Source organism: Taudactylus pleione, unplaced genomic scaffold (genome assembly GCF_031769625.1).
Source record: "Taudactylus pleione unplaced genomic scaffold, aTauple2 ptg000086l, whole genome shotgun sequence".
NCBI lineage: Eukaryota > Metazoa > Chordata > Amphibia > Anura > Myobatrachidae > Taudactylus > Taudactylus pleione.
In genome coordinates this window covers 14,483,890-14,510,854 of record NW_028284488.1, presented here as the reverse complement: position 1 = coordinate 14,510,854, position 26,965 = coordinate 14,483,890, and the positions used below count along the sequence as shown (strand labels likewise).

General features: G+C 44.3%; 1 protein-coding gene across 2 annotated transcripts in view; it reads right to left on the bottom strand.

Moving 5' to 3' along the window:
- LOC148529182 (store-operated calcium entry regulator STIMATE-like) overlaps nt 1-15,033 on the bottom strand; it is an 82,014-nt gene extending 66,981 nt beyond the window's left edge. Inside the window, exons 1-2 of one of the 2 annotated variants that reach the window (XM_088468908.1) lie at nt 14,942-15,033; nt 14,352-14,589 (exon numbers count right to left, since the gene is read on the bottom strand). In XM_088468908.1, coding sequence (XP_088325034.1) covers nt 14,352-14,520 — 169 coding nt within the window. In that variant the 5' untranslated portion in view covers nt 14,521-14,589; nt 14,942-15,033. The other variant, XM_088468907.1, reaches the window with a different exon arrangement.
- Between the last annotated feature and the right edge of the window lie 11,932 nt (nt 15,034-26,965).

Genomic DNA, 26,965 nt, shown 5'->3' with positions numbered 1-26,965 from the left:
ACCAGGGAACTAATTCTTCTGTCATACAACACAGTTGTTTTCCATGGTCTTACGGGTCTTTTGGTGTTGCTGAGCTCTCCGATGCGTTCTTTCTTTTTAAGAATGTTCCAAACAGTTAATTTGGCCACACCTAATGTTTTTACTATCTCTCTGATGGGTTTGCTTAGATTTTTCAGCCTAATGATGGCTTGCTTCACTTATAGTGACAGCTTTTTGGATCTCATATTGAGAGTCGACAGCAACTGATTTCAAATGCAAATGTCACACCTAGAATAAACTCCAGACCTTTTACCTGCTTAATTGATAATGAAATAACGAGGGAATAGCCCACACCTGTCCATGAAATAGCTTTTGAGTTGATAGTCCCATTACTTTTGGCCCCTTAAAAAGTGGGAGGCGCATATAGAAACCGTTGTAATTCCTATACCGTTCACCTGATTTGGATGTAATTACCCTCAAATTAAATTTGAAAGTCTGCAGGTAAAGCACATCTTGTTTGTTTCATTTCAAAGCCATTGTGGTGGTGAATAGAGGCCAAAATCTGAAAATTCTGGCAATGTCCCAATATTTATGCACCTGACTGTATATCTGTATATATATATATCTCTCTCATATATATCTCTCTCATATATATCTCTCTCATATATATATATATATATATATATATATATATATATATTACAAGGTCCAGCACTACCCGGTTTCAAAAATATATATATATATATATACATACATACATACATATATACACACACACATATACATATATATATACACACATACATACATACATACACGCACACAGTATATGTAACGTGGAGATGGCCGGCACTCCCTTGCCGTCAATCAGATACTTGCATCCAGTCTATTCCTGATTACCTCTCACTTCGTGAGCGCTAGATTTAGTGAGATAAGCAGGTGGCACTCATGACGGCTTCAATCAAATAAATAGACCCACTGGGTTATGTCAACGTTTCGTCCTGACGAAAGAACTAAAGTTCTGAAATGACATAACCCAGCGGGTCTGTCTATTTGATTGAAGCCGTCACGAAAATCTACCAACCTGCTGTGGCCACACCCCCTACAGAGGGGGCCCCGGAAAATAGCAGTACCGGGGCCCAGGATTTCTCTTGGCAGCCCTGCCAAGGACTGTAAGGTCAGTGTTAACTACATCTCTCACAACACAGCTCTACATCCTAGGCCTCCCTCACGGTCACAGTGTCACAAAGCATAGCAGGGAGCACATGTTTAATAAACTGGGATTGTAGCACTATATGGGCCATATTCAATTTGCCTGCGAAAAGTCGAGAATTATCTCCGGTCATTTTCGCATTTTTTAATTATCCCGAATTCAATTTCAAAGACTTTTCGCCTGTGCGAAAAGTCTTTGTAAAAAAATGGGGATAAGTTTTCACCATGTTTTAAATGGCGAAAAAAAGTGCAGAATTGGAGTTTGGGGTGCAGGCTTAAAAAAAAAAATAGCCTGCACCCCTGGGAATAGCCCCTAAAAATGAACTGTGTCAAAAAAAAAAAAAAAAAAATAGGAACACCCCAAAAATATTTAATTTTCGGGTTAAAAAAAAAAATAAAAAAAATATTGGGAACACGTTTTTAAATAACGAAATTAATTCAGAAGGGGTTCCCAAGTATGCGGCAGGTGTTTAAAAGAATGCGGGTGGTAGCGGCAGGTGCATTTTTGAAGAATTTTCAAAATGCACTTTAGGGACTTATAAATATGCTTACCCCCATTTTCATATACCCAAAATTTGATAGGAATTGTTATTTTTCCCCCAAAAAAAATCTAAGTGCTATTCTTCACCACTTCTTCATAGCCACAAATATGTAGCTTCATAGCCACAAATACGCGGCTATTACAAACCCCAACTTTATTCAGCAGCCAAAAATGGCGGGTACCCATAGTGATTCCTCATGTCTGGACATCTTTAGGGGGTCCCAGGCACATTTCCCAAAAATGCCCCCTTTTTTTTTTTTGTAGATCCAAGTTTCGCCAGGTCCCGTTTTCGCTCCTTTTAAATTGAATAAGGGGATAAGCGGCCACACACCCGATACTTTATCCCCACTCTAAACGCCGATGTGGAGCGAACAGTCCAGCACGGACTTTTCGCTCCCATATTGAATATGACCCTAAGTTATCCCAGGTTATTAAAAAACATACACATATTATTAATACTTGAGACTAGTTGCAAGTCACTGGTGACAGAAGGATACAGAGACTTTTTGAGAACAAATTTATTTTTAATAGGACTATTTATCCCAGTGAATATAATTCATTATCAGTGTATTGTTGTAATAAACATGCCACGCGTTTTAAGAATATTTTCTCACCCTACTTGCTTGAACATTATACAATATATGTAGGGTCATACTGGTGTTATGATTTTATAAATCATTTTCATTTTTAAACAAGATAGTAAAATTTCTATTTTAATTTGTTGTGACCTAGTGCACCATCAAACTGTATAGTTTGTTGTTGCTAAATACTTGTACTATATCAATGGTAGCACCTCCTTGGGGGGAAATTGACATTGAGTTAGATGTTATCTTAAGGAGAGGCTCATACACTGGTGCGGTGTTCTCCTCTTTGAACAAAATAGTATAGACAATGGGCCAGATTCAGGAATGCTATTATGATCGCAGCTACGTAATCGCACGCAGGTCTGCTGCGAAAATATGCAAATGAATGCTATCGCAATGCCATTGCACTGCCAGCATAGAGAGGCGGCGCCCACTGCCTCACATAGGTAATACCTTGCAAACCTCCATAAATATCGGTAACATTGAGTACCATTGGCCAGTCACGCAGAATTACAGCAGCCCTGAGCAGCAAGTACTAAAGCTGTGTATGCAATTGCACTGGCTATTTTTGCACGCCCATGCAACGGCGTTCAAACTGACAGACACCTGCATTTCTCCGACCACCCCGCCGTCACCACCCCCAAACGCTCACTGCCTGTCAATCACTCTGCGATGGCTCTCGCACAGTACGCAACAATCGCCCATCTGCATACGCTTTAGCAGTTGCGATCCTTAATGATTAAGGCCCAATGTCTTTTTAAATTTTACATAGGGACATTTTACATAGGGAACCTAAATAGGGCCTAAGGGCATGATTCAGACCCGCTCACAAGTGGGTCGATGTTTGGCCCCTGTGCATGCGCCGCGTCCGGCGTGTGCGAGCCCCAGCGAGCGACTGAAGGTCAGTCGCTCCGGGGCTTGCTACAAGACGGGGCGGCTGTCGATGTTGATTGACAGCTTGCCCCGGTTTGTAGGCTTTGCACAAATGCACTCGTGATGTCAGTAGTGGACTTCCTGCTCTATTAGATCTATTAGAGCAGGAAGTCCACTCGGGCTTGCGGGAGCCGAGACCCTACCACAGGGTCTCCTTGCAAGCCCGATGGTCGTGATAACCTTGACCATCTCCAGCCTGCTCACACAAGCTGTGGGTGGGCACCGACAGCTAAGCGAGCGGGCAGGAGAAAAAAATAAATAAATCCCCGCCATGATTCAGAGCGTGCACTCGCAAACAGCGAGCGGCTCTGAAACAGGCCCTAAATTTCTAAGAACAAATATCACCAAACACATATGAGCTGTATTTACTGTTTACACGTTCCCTAACAAGCATGGCAATTAAAAGCAGTGGCCTTGCAGGAGCTATATTGACAAATAACCATTAGTTATACCCCTTTTCCACCAAAATTCCTGGTCTGACCCGGAGTTGGAACAGGGTTCCTATCCGGATCAAACCCGGAATTTAGCCGGCGCCAACTCGGGATATTCCCGAGTCGGCGCCGCTCACACTGCAGTCGGGTCTGCATAGACCCGGCTTTTCCGGCGTGAAAGTGAAGCCAGACCAATCGGCCGGCTTGCGGTGCACTGCAGGTCATCAAGGCCCGGAGTGCGCCGTACACACAGCAGGGTTTCACGGGTTACTCCAGTGTTAAACCCTGCTATTTACCTGGGTTGGATTGCCGGGTCACTCGACCCAGCAATCCAACCCTCACCCCTTTTACAACAAGGAGCTTCCCGGGTTAACCCTGCAATAACCCGGGTTTTAGCTCCGGTGTAAAAGGGGTATAACTGAATACTATATTATATCTAGCTTCCTTAGGGCTCATTGTCTAGCTCTTCTATTTTTCTTTGTAAAAGATGTGGAGGACGTGAAGCTTTATGAAGTGAGTAGTTATCACACAAAAGTCATCAGGTCTGTAAATCAAATTTCACAGACTGGTTGTTATATTCAAACATTTAGGTCTAGATAATCAAATTATACACCAAAACAATTAAACCAGTTTTAGCTGCCTAAATTTTAACTGGATAGTTCACTAAATGATCCAATTTTGGATAAAACCATGTGATACTTGGGGAGCTCAAAATAATGATGACACACTTATCTCTTTGAAGTTTCACAAACAGACTTAAGCCAGAACTCCTACATCAGTGGCACAATAATCACATTAACAGTGTGACTGCCAGAGGAACCTGCACACAATGCTACTTTATATATTTCTAGAAAACACATTAAATTAAAATATATATGCAGTATTTATAACACTCTTGTAAATTACCAATCAATTTAAGTCAAATAACTATTATATGCCAGATTTATAAAAATACAAAAAAAAATTTACAAGTAGAATTTTTTTATGTTTTCTTAATATGGGTCTATGGGGTAGATTTACTAAGGAGACGATTGTCAAAGTGGTCGATCATCAAATTCACTATGGCAATAGAAAACAAATGGTAAACCAGGCTTGCATAAACAACCATCGACAGACAGCGATGCAATACTGATTATGAAAAGGTGAGTGCAATTACTGCATACTGTATATAAGAACATGATATACTGCACACAGTACACACTAATGTGCATTTCACTATACTTTTTGTGTTCAATGTTGAAAAACACTAACCCATCAGAAATGGCTCATGCAGAGGACCTGAGTGCACCAGAATTCCACCACTCCCTTTTCAACTGAGCTCCATATGGAAAGTAAAAAGTCCTTTTTTCCTGGCTGCAACTATCTATCCTATACAATTATACCTCTGGCGCAATTCAAAGCACCATTTTTACTCCAATTTCAGTAATCCTTTCCTAGAGAATAGATAAAAGCAATACCATAATATACATTAATCCTATTATTCTTACATCAGAAAAACATTGAAGAGTGTATGGATATTAAATGCAGCATTAACACTGATTTGTTGACTGTGGCGTCACTCAGCAGAGTCTAGGTCTTCCAAGAGATACTTTATATTGTCACATGATCAAAGTCTCTTTTAATGAGAGCAATTTTGGTGAAATCGCACCACAGTACTGTGCATCTTCACTGCTGGAAGTCAGATATTAGTCACCTAACCTGCGTCGCACCCAGATTCTCACCCAGGTTGCCAGTGATTGTGAGATATGACCTGATCAAGAATAAATATTGGGTCATGTCCTGGGATTTAATAACAATGGGAGTATTTGAAGACTTACATATTATAGATATACAAAATGTGTAACTTAAAGCTGGGTACACACTGCCAGAGACAGATGATGGTTGTTCAGTGTATATGTGTACCCAGCTTTAGATATTAGATCTATGTTTGGGTCATCCTAAAGAAAATATTTACAATTTGTGTAGCGTTCCCGCTAGGATGTTTATTGGGGCACCGCGCCGTGCGTATCTATTCACCATGAAGAAAGCGCTAGGGGAAAGTCCAGCACCTCCATAAGTGCTGGGCATACCCCCAAGTGTGACAAATTGGAGACGTGTCACAAGTACATTCCCCCTCCCCAGCCGGTCGCACTCCCTGTCTGCTCCCCCAGCGCTCCGCCCTGCCCGCAGTCTATCGGGAACGCTATTGTGTAATTTTGTATTTTTATTCCCAATATTTACCTACAATAGCATATTTTAAACATACTTTAATAAAAAAAAAGTAGGACGTTAAGGACATCTAAACAATTTTAAATTATGTTAAGACTAAGGGCACTGTGGATTGAGCTGCTCTGATTCTTAGAAGACTCAAATACCTTCCTGCAGGAAAACACTGGTGATGATATCACCACCATAACCAGCAAGATCCACAAAAGAGAACATGAAAAAATAATCTAATTAAGCACCGTCTGTCGCCTGTGAAAATGATCAGGTGTCCAGAAAGACACCAAATAAATGTAATCTATGCAAGTAGTGTTCCTCACAAGTCATCAACACATTTAATTATACTGGAGAATAGCAACGTCTGCAAGCTGAGAATGGCTTAAGAAACTGTAGCGGTGGAACACTAAGGTTTTCGTTGTAGTTTCTCTTTTATGTGTTAGTGTAGACTCTCCTAAAATCTTATTTTATTCAAGTGACGAGGGTGGAGATTAAATAATGGTCGAAGGAGGAGCAGAGTGCTGAGTTATACCCCTTTTGCCACCTAAATTCCGGGTCTGACCCGCAGTTGGAACAAAGGCCCTCATTCAGAGCCGGACGCTCTGAGCAGAGCGCTCGCTCTGAATGAGGGTCGTCCTCCATAAAAATGGAGCGTCCTCCTGGACGCTCGTATAGCTGTGGGTCACCACCCACAGCACATACGAGCGTGCAGGATGATGGTCGCGATGGTCTTGACCATCGCGACCATCGCCAGTGCGAACAGAAGCCTGTGGTCGGGTTTTTCGACCACAAGCCCTGGAGTGATTTTGGCTCTATCAGAGCCAAAATCACTCCCACTGACATCACTAGTGATGTCGGTGGGGCCGGCTTCTGACGGTAGGCGTTCCCTTGGGAACGCCTCCTTCTGGCAGGCACGCCCCTGGCACGCCCACCAAAGGGGGCGTGCTGTCAATCAACATCGACAGCACGCCCCCTTTGATCAGACACAACGAGCGAAGGAAAGTCCTTCGCTCGTCGCGTCTGGCGCATGCGCACGACGGAGCTCCCTCCATCGTGCACATGCGCAGTGCACACCATCGACCCACTTGCGAGCGGACAGCCGCTTGCGAGTGGGTCTGAATGAGGCCCAAAGTTCCTATCCGGATCAGACCCGGAATTTTGCCAGCGCCGACTCGGGATATTCCCGAGTCAGCGCTGCACACACCGGAGTCGGGTCTGCATAGACTCGGCTTTTCCAGAGTGAAAGTGGTCGCTTGGAGATGATGTCATCTCCAAGCGCCACTGAAGCCGGACCAATCGGCCGGCTAGCAGCGCACTCCAGGTCATCATGACCCGGAGTGCACTGTTCTCACAGCAGGGTTTCACGGGCTACGCCCGTGTTAAACCCAATTTACCTGGGTTGGATTGCCGGGTCACTCGACCCGGCGATCCAACCCTCTCACCTTTTACACCAGGGAGCTGCCCGGGTTAACCCTTCAAAAACCCGGGTTTTAGCTCCGGTGTAAAAGGGTTATGAGGACAGAGAGATGGTGGAGATGTATCAAGCCTCTCAAAGAGTGGAGAAGTGGATAAATTGCCCATAACAACCAAGCAGCTAGCATTTATCAAGTACATTCTATAAAATAATAGGTAGCTCTATAGTTGCTATGGGCAACTTTTCCACAGAGCTGTAACTAAACATTCTGGTGCCCTATGCGAGAAAGAGCCTCTGTCGCATGTCTGCGCACCCAAATACAACTGCTCCTTACTCTTGCCAGTGCCACTGTGGGAGTGTAGAGAGGAGACATCATGACCTACAGAGTGTGCACAGAGTATGGGTGCCGGCTGGGGTAGGCGGAGCTGAGGGAGATTGACAGATGGCAGGAGCTACTGGGAAGGAGCCTGGTGCACACTGCTGCGGATATACATAGCAGCGGATGACCCAGCAAATAATAATTGCGGTTGGTGGCCGGTTCCCCCTCAGGGCATCCTGCGCTCTGTGCAGTGGCACCGGCTGCACCACTCTAGTTACGGCCCTGCTTTTCCACTCCTAAAAGGCTTGATACATCTCCCCTGATGTTAGAGCTTAGTCTGTTTAGTCTGTGGGTGGGAATTAGAAGTAATTTAGGTATCTAAAGGGTCTATTTACTAAGCAGGGTTAGGAGACAGAGTGAAAAGTGATAAGGTACCAGCCAATCAGCTCCTGTCATTTTTCAAACACAGCCTGTGACATGGCAGTTAGGAGCTGATTGGCTGGCACCTTATCACTTTTCACTCTGTCTCCTAACCCTACTTAGTAAGTAGACCCCTAAATGTGAGAGTGAGGAGTTTGATCTGGATTCTGTATTATTTTAAAACAAATACAACGCCAGTGGGTAACAGTGTTAAAAAAACTCATTCTTGTGGAACACGTATTTACAAAAGTAAAGGAAAAAAAAAAAAAAGTTAAATTACACGTTTTATAAAATTTTCCAGGCTGCACTAAAAGAAACACTGTGGATAACTTTTTATTTTTTTTGTTATATTTTCATACTTGCTACATGTATTAGGATGCAAACATACTTTAAAATCACATGTATAATTTCACTTTCACTATTTGATTGCATAACAGTTGCTATATACAGAAAAACAAAAAAGTACACCTAACCCACATCTAAAGTAAAGCTGCATACACATACACACACAATGATTTTGTTACGATTTTCTGAACGATTTTCTGTCAGATTATCTTTCAGATATTTTAAAGTGCAATGAACGATTTTTTTTAACTACAAACGATTTTTGCATATTCCCTTACTGAAAATCGTTAAGTTGACAAGTCTGACTGAACTACAAACGTGAATGCGCATGAACAATAATCGTCGAGAGTCTTTTTTTACACATTTGAAATTTTGTGAACCAAATAACCCCTTCGCTGCTGTGGATGAGTGGGGCTGGTTATCACATAGGCACCCACAGTGCTGAAAGTGTTTCTTCTAGGGTGGCCAGGGCAGCTATCAGTCACGGACACTATACTGCGTGCAGCAAAAACACGCTCGAAAATGAGGCATGATCACTAGAAAATAGGTGTGTCCTTTAGACGAGCCCCCTTTTCACTACTATAGGAGGCGTGCCCAGCACTCATGGAGATGCTGGGCTGCCCCCAAGCTCTCCTGCAGGGTGAAAAGATGCTGTGCAGCATCTATTCACTCGCCGGGGGAGCATTGCAGCCTTGAAGAGCTCAGAGCTGTAGCAAGCGGAGAAGGCTCTAAAGGTTGTCAGCGTGGCGATCCCAGCAGGGTACTGGAAAAGGGGCACAGCGCATTTTGACTTTAAAAAAGTGGCAAGGTGTGGAGCCCCACAAAAGAAGCCTAGCAGGAACACCATGTGGATAATGTGTCCACTCCTCCACTGCAAGTGGCTCCTCCCCAAAAATAAGCGATTTTGTCTCCTACAGTCCAGACAACCAGTGGGGACCCACTGCAGGTGGTGCCAAAAACTGAATGCTGCCAATGAATACAAACTAAAAATTAAAAAAATAAAAATTTATGAAAATGGTGGGAGAGAGGGACTTTAAGTCCCTCTATTTCCCAAACCATATAACGTAGGTAAACTCATTCAAACTTTGTGTCCAGACAAAAGCTAATGTCTGGTGATCACACTTGGGGTTCTTACCAAACCTGGCTATAAATAATTAAGGGCACTTATTTTAGAAAGTGGTGTCCCCTCTTTCAGATGTTGGGGCCCCTTAGTACTTGTTGGGGTCCTGGCCAGTCGCGGGCGGGGAATCCCTGGCACCCACTGCTGGAGTCCTCTCTTCAGGCTCCTCAAATACGGTCACTAGACACAAAAGTTCAGCAAAAGGATGTTTGTTAACACCGCTTTTAATGGTATATATAATAAAAGCAGATTACAAGAGAGCCAATCGCGTCACTTGGCCAGACAGCAGAACAGCAAGACTACTGCCCACATTAGGCACACTAGAGAAAATTACACTTTTCAATGCATCAGACACTTGGCTGCATTACTTTCTGATACACTGTAGCCTATTAATGTTCATATTTTGACTACATTTTACAATGTAACTGATAATAATCCAAACGATTTATTATATATCCCAGCTTGTGGCAACTTGAAACAGGAATACAATGAAGTTTCTGGTGTGTACTACAAAGTAGCTTTACTGATAAAGGAAATTGCTGTATGCATAAAGTTCATATGTTATCTGCTTTTCAATTTAAGCCTTTAGGCAAATAGAGTAACAAGCAATGTTAATTTGGTTAAATAAATTATACTGAATATCAGAGATAATGAAAACATCTGTTTTGTTTTAGTAGTAACTGATTCTTTAAAATGTGTATAAATTAGTGACATGCTAATTTATCGATTATACAGGGCCAGTACAAAGTTTCTCGGCACCCTAGGAAAACCTACACACACACACACACACACACACACACACACACACACACACACACACACACACACACACACACACACACACACACACACACACACACACACACACACACACACGCTAAAACTGCCAGTGCCAGCCACAGTTAGTTTTGAAAGATACATACATAGATTTTTTTATTATTATTATTATTTATGTTCTGCACTGTAGCATACACCTCTGCTACAACTACTGGTATATATTTAACCAGTGCCCCACACAACAGACATTGCTAATTTTTATACTACAGTAACAGCACAGAAGTACACTTACTAATTCACTATCTATGTAGACTCAAGCCGCACATCCACTAGCAGATGGGTACACGACAGTACGTTTAAGACATCGTAATCGTACGGACGTTCCACTACTGTATGATCAGTCGTTCAGCGTAGGCACCCTCCGTCATCCCCGAACATGGTCAATCTGTCTTTATCGGCAGACTGACCAGCATGTTCGGGCGATTATAGATGTCAAAAATGACCAGCGGGAGCGCACATTGCTGGTTATTTTTTTACATTAAGCTGCCCGGTTCGTGCCCGAATAACAAGCGATTAAACGATAATGTCTTTATTGTTCAATCGCTTTGTTTAATCGGGTAGTGGATACCAGACTCTAGTCCCTTCTTAGCCCGGGTGGCATCCTTGCTCCTCGTCTCAGAGTAAGAGATAGAGTTAAGGGAACAATAGAGGCGGCCAGGGAGAGGGCGTCACAAAAGTTGAAAGCAAGCGCATATCAGCGCTGACGACAGGCAGCCGGGCAAATGCTGTGGGGAGAGAGTAGATCAGTTTGCAACACTGCCGATGCACGCTATCACAGTGACTGACAGCTGTGGCTGGCTAGACCAGCACTGCTAGACCATCACCACAGAGCCAGCACACAATGTTCTGTATCTTACATTTATCGGCAGTTTGCAGCACCCTCCAGTGGCTGGCGCCTCAAGGCAGCTGCCTAAAGTTGTCTAACAGTAGTGCTGGCCTTGAGATTAGGACATTTTGATCAAAATACAAAAAATTTGCTGGAAAACTGGAGTGCTGGTAATGCAATGGACTGCAGGAATCTAACCATATCCATACTGCCCAACGTTTTGATTTTGGAAAAATGATACATAATGCATACACACAAGATGGCAATGGGATCACAGCACATTGAAGTCTGCTATGTCACTCTGGTAGGGTGTCCAGTGCTTCTGAATCACTGGCCTCCTTCCTAATGCCACAGGCACTTGCCAATAGAGTGTGTGGTATTGAAGTGGCATCTTTTAGAGGGATGAATCTCCCAACTGTCCTAGAATCAGTATGAATTTGCTGATCCAGGGACTGTCCTTTCTAAATCGAGATAGTCAGGTGAATTTCTATTAAAAGTTAAAACATGAGGCAAATGATGTGGGACAGTTATGGTGGGGTGTTGCAGTTACAGTAAAGTGCTTTTGAACTTGCAGTTGCGAGTTAAAAGGTTTTTGCCAAAATTTTGCAAACTTGTATAAAAACAGTAAATAAGGACATTAAATACAATTTCCCGTACTACAAAATATTGTACAGACTTTGATTTACTGAAAAACACTTGCTGCCTACCATTTCTCCACCATTACAAACAAATGCAAACATTAGCATCGAGTCTGTCTGGGTTTGCATGAAAACACAGAAGGATTTGAGAAAGCCTACATCCACTTAAGATCTGTGGTTAGTTCTACAAGATGCTTGTAACAACCACGCTAGATTTCTCTTCTGTTCATTAACTTTAATTTTATCAATTAACAAAATGCAAACTATTAACACTTTTTATTTTTGGAAGCATTCTTACTTTGGAGCATTTTTCCACAACTGCCTAAAACTTTTGCACAGTACACATATATACGGGATACGTTCAGTATCCCCACACAGGGGACGCCGGCGCTTAGCGCCAGAATCCACTCACCTGTCAGAATCCCGGCACCGGCATCCCGAAGGTAAGTGGAGGGGTTGGGGGGAGGGTTAGGGATAGGCACAGGAACCAGGGAGGGAGGGTTAGGATACCTGCTAACACGTGTCGGTGTCCTAACCCTTTCGGGATTTTGACTGCCGGGATCCCGTACATTAGGGTTTACAAATTATTGCAATACTTTGTAACTAACATCCCTGAACTTAAATGAAGTACAGTTTAGAATAGAATAGAGTGCTGATTTTGTATGATTTTTTTACTTTAAATGGTGTGGTCACATGCCACTGGCACCGCAGATGTTTCAGTGCCGTGGATCAAAGCCAATTGTTTAAGTCAAATTTGTGTGGTCACACTTGCTCTTGCACCCCAAGTTCTCATATGTAAAGGCCCCCATACATCAGCAATTGATTACAGCAATCGTGCAATTTGCAATAGATTAAAAAAGGGAAAGATTTTTATACACAATCTATTGCAAATTGCATGATTGCTGCAATCAATTGCTGATGTATGGGGGCCTTTAGTCAAATTTTATCAGCTTATCTGCCTGGTGTCATTTATTAGTATGCTTGGGTGTGGTTCTGTCTCATGCACTGTTTGGGGTCCTGAGGATCGAATTTGAGAACCTGTGTTCTACAAAATGTTAAAGCTGTATACATTTTATTAATAGTATCCTTAATGTTTACTCAAGATACATACAGAAAATTAGAATTACCTTTATTTAACCCAGTGATTCTCAAACTTGGTCCTCAGGACCCCAAGCAGTTCATGTTTTCCAGGTCACCAGGCAGGTGCACAGGTGTATTCATTGCTCACCGACATATTTTAAAAGATCCACGGGTGGAGATATTATGTCACCTTTGATTATGGGCAGGATGCATCAAGCATCGCGTTTTGAAAGCTATGATTGCATGCATACTGCCATTTAGCAACGCCATATGCATGATGATTAAGGCCAAGGCCGCAACTAGGGGGGGCTGTAGGTGCACGTGCAATGGGTGCGCCACAGCACCCGCCGCCAGTGTCCTTCAGCCTGGCGCCGCAGGGAGGCTCCAAGCCGGATGCCTGCTGAGATTTTATTAAGAACGGACGCCCAGCTCCTTCCCTGCAGTGCCACGGTAGCCGGAGGCTGTAGTTCTCTCCTGAACTCCAGATTCTGGCTCTCCTCCCGGCCCTGGCACTATGGGAGAGACGTCATGACATCTTTCCCATGGTTTCGAGGAGCGCCGGGTGGATCGGACGGTGGCAGACGCAGGAGCGGGGTTTAAGGTTTTTTTTTTTTTTTATGTAAGCGGCACTACAGGGGCATTACCATATGGGCACTACTACGGGGGAATTACTATAGGTGCACTGCTGCAAGTGGCATTACTATGGGGGAATTACCAGGGGGGGCACCAAATTACTGTCTTGCCCCGGGTGACAAATATAGTTTTGGCTCTGTTTTAGCAAAGGACAGCTCTCACAATAACAGCTGTCTTTTACAGTGTCTGGACCAATGGCGTAACTAGGGTATTTGGAGCCCAGGGCAAGATGAAAAATGGAATCCACCCCCCATGTGCGCACGCACTGAAAAAGTGGGTGTGGCCACTGAAAAATGGGAGCGTGTCAACATGACACCACCGTTTCTCGTCACTCTGGGAGTATTCTTCTCCATTCCATATGCACCTGAATGCTCCCAGTGCGGACCGCACAACAAACTAACCAGGACGCTGCCAAATTAGTGCCTTGTCCCGGGTGACAGAAATCCTAGGGATCTATCTCACGTCATGCCGAGGCTCCTCTGTTTGATGGCACTGCTTATGCGGTGCTGGCTGACGTCACATGCAGCATTGAAATAAACTAAAAAAACGCCGGAGGGGCACTGACAGGGGGCTGGCTCGGGGCTAGCTGCAGAGAAACGGTGTTAAGGGGCCCCCAAAAATGTGTGTACCGGGCCCCATTATTTATGTTGCCGGCCCTGATCAGGGACATCCAGGGAAACAGTATGTGATGCGATCTCTATGTGCAGCCAGCTGTTAGCGGAGGCCAGGGAAAGTTGCACATGTTATAACTGAATTAGTACATAATGTATGTATAACATGAATAGAATAATGTGGAGCATGGCATGTGTACACTTACAGGTAGAAATACTTTGTACTTACACATGAGACAGCTGAACGCTGCCGCGGCTAGCACCGCCTGGATGAGAACCCCGAAATGATCTGTGAGCGCCCCAATATCGCAGCCCTGCGGGACGGCTTTCACCAGATCAGTCATATTGGCGACCGCTTGTTGGAGGATCCTCCGACCGTTGCTGTTTGCAGGAACCATCGCGCCGTCTGCTACTTCCAAGCAGAGTTGCAGAGTATTCCCGACATTACAGCTCCATGCACACAAAGGCTGAGAGACAGAATAATAGGAGGATGTGACCCTCTCCTTCACTTCTCACCTCCTCCTCCCATTCATGCTCCGTACTTCGCTTCCAAGCGTTCTTACCCCCCACTGTCCTGTCTTCTGGCTCCTCTGTGTAAATATTCCGATGGTACACATACAGCTGAACAGCATTACATGAGATCCTTACTACGAGACTGCTCGCCTCTTACATTGCACTTTTCCTATTACCCATTCAGGTACATGGGAGTTAATATCCACTTTGGTAAATCTAATCAGTTTAAATTACCTATGCTTTTTACACATGTATTGTATGTCATTCTTAGTGCTATGAGGAAACGTGTAGATTACATTAGTTTACCTTTTCTATGTACAGTTACGGCATTTCACATGGTGCAAAGTATAAGAAAACCCCCTCTCCCCCTAATGTCTGGGGCTGGGCTGCTAGTGCTTTCCATTTCCCTCCCCCCTTGGGTCTGCAGCTCCTCCCACTGTCTCCGTCTGAGTAATCAGTCTGCACAGAAGAACAAGAGATCAGAGCAGTCAGCTGTCCAAACTAAAGCGTGTGGACCTTGTAAGTAGTATAGCGCTATATATATATATATATATATATATATATATATATATATATATATATATATAACATTGCATTGCAGTGCAGTTATGTAAAATGTACTGTACGATGTCTTCATACTGGTTACTTTAGTGTCTTATGTTAAAATATAAAGTTTTCTTCTCAAACTTTTCAGTGTGTTTATTTTCCATAGGAGACAGTGCATGATTTGCTGTTGACAATGTCATACATGTTATGTAAAGCAATATACATGTATATACATATGTATGTTATGGAGTTCACATGATACACTGCTACACAATGTTGATTTCCACCCTTTCTTATATCTGTAAAATAAGCTTCAAATTGACCAATGCAGCATATATATTGCTTCAGTGGCGTAAATTCATCCCAGACGCAAGTTATAATTTGGTGCCCCCTTCCCCCTGTAACAACCACTGACACTGTAAAGTAGCATTTCGCAAAGCAGATACACCCGCAGTTGCACACAGAATATAGGCATGCCATGGAGGAATGAGACAGAGCGTTGTGGGTGAGTGAGGTGCCGGACGTGTCACACTGACAAAAGAACCACCAATGAGTAGGGACAGGCTATAGATAGACGGAGGCGGCAGCTGATGGTCTGACACAGAGCTCTCCACTAGTGTATGGTGGTTTCTCAGGTGCTGGGAAGGGGTGCCATGTATTGGGCGGCCGTAACTGTACACTACAGGTACATAGTTACAGCCCTAAGTGGGATGAAGATATTGTGGACAATGGAGGAGGTGCTCCTTCAGTGCTGGAGCCTGGTGGCAGGTGCCTCCATTGTCTCCCGTAGTCTTGCCCCTGTATTCCTTGTGTTATGTGTGCCAAATTACTGGATTTCTCCCAGTATCTAATACCCCTTTCAGACATATGACCCAGGAAATTTCTCCTGTGCAAATTCCCAGATAATTGGTTGAGACCCCCCTTTCACACTATAGCTTCTACCTGGGAAATTCCCAGGTAGACCCCTTTCAGACATAAGCCGGGTTTTTAATATTACCTGCCTCTCCTCTGCCCTTCCTAGCCTATCCCCTCTCCGGCTGCTGCTGATGATGTCATCATCATGCAGCCATTATAAAAATAAATAAATAGGTATTAAAATAAATTATTTACTATCTGCCCTGGTGGTCCAGCGGGAGTGTGGGCGGCCCGCTGTGGCAGAGACCCGCCGGCGAGTGTCCTGTCGTCCGCCTGCGGTTATCTGTGCCTGAGGACCCGGCCATGGTCGCTGACTCGGTTGTCAGTGCCACAGCCACTGGCGCGGGGGGATGGTGAGCAGCAGCGCAGCGCTGAGCGTCCTATAGGATGCTCTGCGCTACCAACTCAATGTAAAGAGCAGCAGCATTGAGCATCCTATAGGACGCTCTGCGCTGCCAATGTAAAAGCTGCTTGGTGCAGCCCAGGAGAGAAATTTCCAGGTAGCACCATTCAGACATAAGCAGGGTAATTTCCCGGGACTTAAGTCCTGGGAAATTCCCTGGTCGATTGAAAGGTCGGGTACCTTTCAGAAATACGCGGCAACCCAGGAATTTGGCTGAGGCAGGCCAAATTCCCGGGATTCTCGTTATGTCTGAAAGGGGTACTAGATACTGAGGTAGGTGCTTTTGGGGTTTAGGTAATTGAGAAAGTTACAGTTTTTAAACTATTACCTCACGAATCCACCATTGTAGAGATAGGAAGTTTCAACTTGTTGCACAGCCTCAGTAGGAGCCTCCAGCAGCTGCACTCACTGTGGCTTCACTTGGGTGCACCAAGATGGCTTTCCTCTGCGCAGGGGCGTTTCTAGAGAGGAGGATGACACGGCCCCCTCCTCTCCGCCCGGCGGCCGAAAGCGCACTGAGCTGTGCGCGGCCAGCGCCGGAGTACATTTTCCCTGTACTGCGCATGCGCAAACGACGGGAAAATGGCCACCGTGGCCATTTTACAGTCATTTTACAGCGCCGGACCCCCGCGCTGACGTGTGACTCCGGAGTAAGTAATATTATGGGTGCAGGGTGTGCGGTGCTGGGCGACCCAGGGGCCCATGTTCCCCACACACCCTGCACTCATTATAGATACGCCCCTGCCTCTGCGGGGGTATGCAGTTGGGAAGCCAGCGAACGTAAGCCTGACAGCCAGCTTCCCGACTGCTTTATCCCGGCGAGGGTTAAATGACAGGCGTCTAAATCCAGACGGCTGTCATTTTACCGACACCGGGAGAACGGTGCCCGGCATCCCGATCGAAGGGATGCCGGGCGCTGATGCGGATAGCCACTGTCGAAGCTGGATTATTGACTGAGACAAGATCAGTTTAAAATTGGATCACAGCGACGCCATTTTGCGACTGGCCGCAAGACGCCATCTTGGAAATGAGATCGCAAGACGCCATTTTGCAAATGGCCGCCTAAGAGCCATTTTAGGTAAACTCACACTTTAGTACATGTGGCGATATTACTATTAGCATCATGCAATTGCATCTGTGACCATCGCCATAAGTTACGGCGATTCATCAAAAGCCCATTTCATGACTTTACATAGTTTGGGTGCTCTGGATAAAGTGTGTGTATTATTATAATTCCCCTAAAGCATATATTTCAGAAATGGCTGTACAGTATGTCAAAATTGGATTGCATTAGCTAAACAGAGCAAATGGCCACGTGACAACTAGCCTGTGAAGACAAGCTTCATGAACATAACGTCTGCTCTCACTCCTGGTGGCCCTGCTCGAATACAGCAAGAGGGTCGTTTGTAGCACCTTACATTAGCAGGCTTCCTACAATAAAATACCTTCAAAGCCAAGAGTGTTATCTGAGGTTTGGGTCTTGTAGCTGTGCTAATTTGCATCCACACAGGCCCTGGGAGAACAAGGGCCCTCATTCAGCCCCGGACGCAATTAGCGCTCGCTCGTCCTGAAAATAGGGGTGGCTATTCAAATGAACCGTTTGCTGTTTGCGGTCTGTTCACGCCTCTAGGTCTGAACGAGCGTACAAAACTTGCGGTCATTTTTTGGGAAACTACGCCCCCTGGCCGCTCGCATCCTACGTCATGTCCGCTATTTATTAGATTAATCGAGTACATCGAACAGGGTATGAACTGCTCGCTATTCTTGTTGTCGGTTTTTGCTACCACAATTTTGCGAGCAGTTCTGGCTATAAAATAACCCAGTGACGTGGTCAATGACGCTGCTGTTTTAATCATGCACACCCATAAAACGCCCGTTTTGACCTTTAAGCACGCCTGCGTTCAGATCTCCACTCCCCGTTTTCTAGCACCTTCCCCTGTTACCACCCACATACGCCTCATTCTGTCACTCAAATTAGCAGGCATTCGCTATTTTGCGAGCACATGAATTTTGACCGCACTGACTGGTTCGCGCATGCGTATTACGATCCGTACGCATGCGCAGTTGGCCAAACATCGCTCGGAGCGAACGAGCTGCCGCTTACGAGTGGCTCTGAATCAGGCCCAAAGACCAGTGTTTTGGAGCCTGAAAAGGGTGGGGGCTGCTGGGGCATGAGCAAGTCATGGAACTATAATGCTCAGCATTCCACACTGCTAGGTATTCTCATACACACATTAATATGCACAATTGCGCTGTTAACTAGTCGCATATTAGCGAATGCATATGACCCTATATGAAAACGCTGAATATTAGCTTCATGCACACGCACCTGCCCCAAGTTAACTAGCGTCTTTACATCAAACCCCACATACTCACGCATTACATATTCACTTACAAGGTTCCATAAGCTTTAAGGTGTAAGATTCAAGTATGCACATTTACTATAATTGTTAGGAAATAAAGATTATTTCGTAACTAAGGTTTTATACGTGATAAGTAAGCCATGTTTGGTATTGTACTGATGCGTACTCAACAGTATTCCGGTAATATCGATGGAGAGATCGCAACTTGCATTCTCAACTTATGGACCGCAGAGACTTCAAGCAACAAAATGTACATTATATGAACAACTGTTAGGATTTGCATGGGGCGGGAAACCAGAGACCACCAGTTGTTAGAGGCTGGATCGTGTCTATTTGAACCAACCTTTTAAATGCCTTGTAACATATGCCCTCTTCTTTAGGACCAATGGTATTAGCAACAAACTTCTCTATTGTGTTGTTTATTTCTGGGGGGTATAAATATATGTGCTCTGACCCTGGGTTCCTAGTCTTCGTGCTGAATGCTGATTGACGAGGGGTTTCTTGCTGATGCCTAACATCTGGACCAGAGAGCGCTGCGTCTGTATATACTGCGTATGTATGTACTTGGGTCTGTATAATCTCTTTGCGCTAAGATTATATGAGGATCATAGCATGCAACTGCTGTACTTTTACTTGAATAATACTTTGTGCTTTGGAACCACAGGTTCTAGGTCTGGAGTCTTTATTTACTGTATGACTGCGTACGCAAATTAGCGTCATCCTTAGAGGTTTATAGGCAGGATATTAGAAGGTATAGGCAAGGGTATATAGAAGTTCAAAGGCAGAATCCTTAGTTGGGGGCTCATAGTGAAGTCACTTACCCACTCACACGGCACTTACGGTTATCGATTTCTCACCAAAGGGTGGAGTGGCCACATGCAGGGTTTACCTGCAACCGCTCGGTGCTGAGAGATCGCTACCCGTTTTCGTGTGAGCCAGGGACGCTGACTAGAATCCAGGGACAAGAGAGGGAAGAGTTTGTTTTCCTTTGTTGATAGAACCTAACATTTAAAGGGGTGCCGCAGTATTGAACACGCGGCACAGTCGCAGTTTTGCGCACAGTAAAGACGCACTTTTGTGTATGCAGCTAAAGGTTGTCATACGGTTGTGTGGTAGTCGCATTATTGTATATGCGACTGGTCGCACAATAGCGTATACGTACTTCCGGTCGTGCTGCTGCATATTTAAACAAAGCCGTTGAGGTTTACATTCTTTTCAATTGTCAATATCTGGGTTAACGTGTATTTTTCTGCGCAGGAAAAAAAGTGTGTAACAGTGAGTATTTGTTGGTAGGGGTAACTTGTTCCCTAAAGTTAGAGGTACCGTATGACCTTTAAGGGCTAAGTGCTAGCCGCTCGGTAAGCAGCTTACCGTTCTATACACAGTAGCAAGTGTACATGTTGTCTTTGTTGTAGAGAGGTGCGTGGAAGTAGCCGACTTAAACTTCCATAGGTGTGGAAGTTGCCTTCTTAAATCTTATCCGGGTGGGTGGAGTAGCCTTCTTAAAATCTTTACAGGTGTGTGGGCGCTGCTGTTAAATCGTCCACAGGTAAGTGAAAGTATCTTGACTGTCTTTCACCAGTTTAAATCTTTATTGAGAAACATAGGAGTTGTCTCAGAATGGGGGCCATGCAAACAATAGAGATGTTAGACAATGATGTGCTACTAATGGAAGTGCCGTTTGGATCGGCCCATCGTATTATGCATACTAATTACTGTACTTATGCAATAAGGTATTGTGATGTATGGTTTAAAATGACGATGAAGAGTGTTAGACCGTTTCCCAGAATTGGTAGTTTTGATAAAGATGTATTAGATAATGTCCGGGATCACATCAGTCTGATGCGCTCTCGAGAGAAAAAGGTCAAATATTATGAATGTTTAAAGTTGTGGCAGCATGAAGGGGATGCGTGGCTTAAAAATGCGCAAGCAACGCAAACTAGCGTTGCGAGCGCATTGCCAGAGAATACATCCGCGACGCTGAATTGCAATGCGAGCGAGCCGCAAAATGGCGCGCACGTACAGCAAGGTAGCGTTGTGGAAGGTATTGCCAGCAACTCACGTGCACCACCCCCACCTTATGTGGATGGAGGTGCAAGTACAGTTATCAAGAATACCCATAAAAATGTAACAAGCAATTTGTACCCTCTCTTAAGCAACTATAAAGAAAATGTTCATGATGTGGATGATGAGCCTATTGTAATGTCTGCCATTTCCCATGCTGTACAGATGATAGATGCTGCATCACAACAATCACGAGTGGTCCCGTCATCTCCATCAGTAACAGTAAGGGAAGTGCTAACACCCTCTGCACCCGTAGAGGAAGTTATTAATACCATACGTAGCAGCAACAGATTAAACCCCCAGCCAGGTAACAAGGTCAAAGGTAGCAGCACTACCGGTCTGCATCCCATTTGGACAATAACTGTTCCGAATGGAAATGCAGATGCGAACGGTGTAGTGCCCACGAGGGAAGTGGTAATGCATTGTCCTTGGACAAGAGCAGAACTAAATTCCATCATAAATGATTTCCCCGATCCCAAAAAGGAACTAGCCAAATGTCAGAGATTTTTGATTAATTTGGGTAGTTCTCATGAGCCAACTAATAAAGATTGGCGTGTGGTGTTAAGGGCCTGTCTACCACGCAATACCGACGTGACAAAATTTGTCACGGATTGTGTATTGGATGGTGACGTTCCCTTAACAGACCAAGTAAACCAAGATAATATTACTCGGGTTCAGACCTCACAGCCTGGCTGGAGGGGAGTCACAATAGCTACCCTCATAGAATCTGCCATAGAACATGATAAAAACATCTCAAAGAGGAGAGAGACCCAGAGCGACAAACTAATGGCTGTCAGTATCCAAGCTCTGGAAGGAATGACTGTAACATCACAGCCAGTAGACACACCTGCACTATACACACACTTGCACCTGAACAGTTACACGTACTCACCAATCCCACACCGCAGCAAACACATCCTTACCCCACATATCATACACAACCACAGGTCCCATGCTACCCTCAAATTTCATACCTCCCATCATACCCTTATCCTCCATATTCCTACCCATACCCACCATCTTTCCCTCTTGCTCAACTCCCACAACAATCCTTTCATCCACCCCGTTCAAAAAGATGTTTTAACTGTCTCCAAGTGGGACACATAAGTAAGTACTGCAATGTGAAGAACACCACACATGAACACGGGTTTCCCATGGGTTCATAGGCAACCCCACTATCTTCTCCCAGGCCTTATATGACTGTTTACAATCTTTTCAACCTGCCAATGGATCTGTTCTAATGTAAAATGTGGACAATTTATTGTTGTATTTAGGTCATGTTTAAATGATATTAAACTGTTGTGCTTTATCTCTCACACATAGGACACAAGGTTGCTAAGGATAAACAGCAGCCATGCCAGGCTACGGTCAAATACTCGGAATATTATCCAACCCAGGGGCCCAGGCATTATTTAGAGCAGTAGCTATTAATAACAAGATTTAATTGCAGGAACCTGTATGCAGATACTATATCCCTAGAATTATTCAAAGTGATAGGGGGACTCATTTTACAGGTGACGTTTCCCAGAACATGTGTAAGGTGATGGGTAATAAAACCAAGATCGTTCCAGACTGTCATTTCTTTTATCTGTCCCCCCTTTGAGATACAAAGATGAATTAGAATAACAGAAATTGAAAGTGTTATTAACTAACATGTCTAATGCAAACTGTCATGATGTCAAACCTGGGGAATTTGTTATGATCCGAATTTTTTTAGCTCAGGTCGTTTGACTGATTGGTGGAAAGGTCCGTATCTGACGATTGTTGACAAACTACCACATCCTCAAAGGGTGGCCGGGGATGATACGTGGGTCTATTCCACTCACTATAGGGAGGTTAACCAACCGGTGGAGATACAAGGCGGAGACGAGGCCGATAACGTGGACCTGTCAATTGCGAGCTTGTGCCGGAAGGATTAAAAAGGTAACGGTGAGATACCTGAGCTAAAGAAATGTGTAGATCAGTGCTCCCAGCAATGGACTGGTCTGCTGTGGTCATCCTAGTTCTTTTTTCCAGAGCTTTTGTCGTGATGATCTGTTTGGGGATACCCAGTTTCTGTGATGGAGGACCGATAGAGGAGATGGGAGCTGATGGCAGCGCTGATGGAGTGGAGTCAGAAGGCGTGCAATGCCAATCAGGGGAGTGTCTGACCAATCTTAGTACTGTTATTGTTAAGAGAGTTGTTATTCCGGATACTCGGGGACGGTGTGGAGGTTTTTCATCTGAAGATTCCTGTATTTGTGAGCTTTGTGGGTCCCTAGTTGATGAGAATTGTATCCAGCGGTGCCAGCCTAAATATAACCCGTACTGGGGTGGGTATCCTTTAGAGGATTATCATAGCATGGTAGGCAAGGTGTTAAATCAAACTGATTGCTGGGTGTGTTACATGTGCCACAGGGACAGCATAATGTAGGGTTGGTGCCATTTCCGCTGAATATCACGGAAATTTTAGAATTACAGAAAGGGAAAACCTTGGATGGAAAATTCCTCTCATCCAAACCACCTCATTTCAAACTCTATCAATTCCAAGTAGATAGATCACTTTTGTGTTTAAACATAACCAACCCCAATAAACCCGGGAGTTGGGAAGTGACAGGGAATAATCAGACGATGACCTTCTCACAAAGAGCTGATAATGAGTCCATAAACCATGATCTGTTACGCTCAATTAAATCTAGTGGGAGACATTTTAGGTACCGGTATGCATTGAGTTCCACCAAAGAAATTATTGGTAAGGTGCCAGATGGTTATTGTGCTAAAATAATACAGCTAGAAACTTGCATATACCAGATGGAAGACCCAGAAATAGGATTGTTTGCAAGGGAAATGTGCTTAATGATAATGATGCATACCATTCCTTATGTTCTCCCTGATAATGTATATTTTATATGTGGAAGAAAAGCGTATAAGTGGCTCTCCCCGAGTTCTGAAGGTTTGTGTTACCTGGAAAGAGTAGTCCCAGAAGTTATGACCCTCACACATGTTGAAATGCTTGGTATACATAAAAACACACCGTCACCATATCTTCACACACAATATGAACACAGAGGCAAACGAAATATGATACCTGGTGACGTGCACAAAGCCACTCAGTTAATTAGTGAGACAACTGGCTTTCAAGTTTTAGTCGCATTGGATCCCACCAGGATCGCTCGGGGTACATTAAACTTTAGATATATTCAGGAACTTGCTAAATTAATAGATAATATCACCGAGATGTACGATGACACATTCAGGTATACAGGGAGAGAATTACAAGCGTACAAGAAAGAACTGGCTAGTGTTAAATTATTTAACTGCTGTTACTGGAGGGTATTGCGTAACATTGGCCACCCAATTTGGAGTAAAATGTTGCACCTATGTCACCAATGATACCAGCGATCCTAAGGAAGTGATAGACCGGAAGATGGATGAAATTCTGCAGCTAAAATGGGAATTTTGTAAGAACCATAATGCTTCAGTGGCTGAAGTAGGGGAGAAGATAGAAGGATGGGTTTCATAGCTGAACCCAGTGAAATGGTTCTCAGGTCTAGCGGAATGGGTCCAGGAAGTGATCGCCAGCATCGGCAAATTCTTAATCCTTATACTGATTGTCATCTTAATAATTGGCATATGTGTTCGGTGTGTTCCTATTGTGTTGAAGTGTGGAAAATGTAAACATAGGTAAAATGAAAGAACGAAATTATGATGGTGGTCAGTATGAATACTGAGGTAAATACAGAACTGCATTACAACCCTGAACTAGCAAATACCATCATTTAATGTATTATATTTAGACATGCATGTTGTTCGCTATCAAAGGGTGGACTGTCGAAGCTGGATTATTGACTGAGACAAGATCAGTTTGAAATTGGATCGCAGCAATGCCATCTTGCGACTGGCCGCAAGACACCATCTTGGAAATGAGATCACAAGACGCCATTTTGCGAATGGCCGCCTAAGCGCCATTTTAGATAAACTCACACTTTAGTACATGTGTCGATATTACTATTAGCATCATGCGATTGCATCTGTGACCATCGCCATAAGTTACGGCGATTCATCAAAAGCCCATTTCATGACTTTTTGTAGTTTGGGTACTCTGAATAAACTGTGTGTATTATTATAATTCCCCTAAAGCATATATTTCAGAAATGGCTGTACAGTATGTCAAAATTGGATTGCATTAGCTAAACAGAGCAAATGGCCACGTGACAACTATCCTGTGAAGACAAGCTTCTTGGACATAATGTCTGCTCTCACTCCAGGTGGCCCTGCTCGAATACAGCAAGAGGGTCGTTTGTAGCACCTTACATTAGCAGGCTTCCCACAATAAAATCCCTTCAAAGCCAAGAGTGTTATCTGAGGTTTGGGTCTTGTAGCTGTGCTAATTTGCATCCACACAGGCCCTGGGAGAGCAAAGACCAGTATTTTGGAGCCTGAAAAGGGTGGGGGCTGCTGGGCATGAGCAAGTCATGGAACTATAATGCTCAGCATTCCACACTGCTAGGTGTTCTCATACACACATTAATACGCACAATTGCGCTGTTAACTAGTCGCATATTAGCGAATGCATAAGACCCTGTATGAAAACGCTGAATATTAGCTTCACGCACACGCACCTGCCCCAAGTTAACTAGCGTCTTTACATCAAACCCCACATACTCACACATTACATATTCACATACAAGGTTCCATAAGCTTTAAGGTATAAGATTCAAGTATGCACATTTACTATAATTGTTAGGAAATAAAGATTATTTCGTAACTAAGGTTTTATACGTGATAAGTAAGCCATGTTTGGTATTGTACTGATGCCTACTCTCTCACAGTATTCCGGTAATATCGATGGAGAGATCGCAACATGCATTCTCAACTTATGGACCGCAGAGACTTCAAGCAACAAAATGTACATTATATGAACAACTGTTAGGATTTGCATGGGGCGGGAAACCAGAGACCACCAGTTGTTAGAGGCTGGATCGTGTCTCTTTGAACCAACCTGTTAAATGCCTTGTAACATATGCCCTCTCCTTTATGACCAATGGTATTAGCAACAAACTTCTCTATTGTATTGTTTATTTCTGGGGGGTATAAATATGTGTGCTCTGACCCTGGGTTCCTAGTCTTTGTGCTGAATGCTGATTGATGAGGGCTTTCTTGCTGATGCCTAACATCTGGACCAGAGAGCGCTGTGTATGTATAATTGTACTTGGGTCTGTATAATCTCTTTGCGCTAAGATTATATGAGGATCATAGCGTGTAACTGCTGTACTTTTACTTGAATAATACTTTGTGCTTTGGAACCACAGGTTCTAGGTCTGCAGTCTGCATACGCAAATTAGCGTCATCCTTAGAGGTTTATAGGCAGGATATTAGAAGGTATAGGCAGGGGTATATAGAGGTTCAAAGGCAGAATCCTTACCGCGGGGGTGGTTGGTTAGGTTTAGGGCTCCCAGGGGGGAACTTAGGGTTAGACTAGGGGAAGGGAGGGCTAGAGTTAAGCACCCCCTGGGGGACTTAGGTTTAGGCGGCAGGGAAGGGGGGGTTAGGTTTAGACACTTAGAGGGGGTATTAGGGTTAGGTACTGGGGGGAAGGTTAGGGTTAGGCACCCCTAAGGAGGGTTAGGTTAGGTTAGTTGATGCTTACCTGGGGACGATTGGGATTTTCAGCCATGTCGGCCAGCCGCTGACGCAAGTCCAGCGGTAATTCATACTGATTCCCTCTGCGGGTGGTAGCGGCTATGGGCTCTGGGGAAGAAATTGGCCATTAGCTGCGGCCAGGACACGGGGGAGGGGTGGTAGTGGGCGTTAGCTGCGGCCAGGACCCAGGGATGGTAGCGGACATTAGCGGCAGTGCAGGCGGCAGGACTCGGGGGAGGTAGCAGCAGACAGATGTAGGCTCGGATCTGAAAGATCCGTGATACCTGCATCTGTGTATAAATAAACAAACAGAGAAGCATGGACAGGATTAGCGAGACCCATCTGTGCTTGTGTTTAAAGGGATGCCACAGTTATCTACTACCAATTTGTGGACTACAAGGGGTCCATGGTGATGTG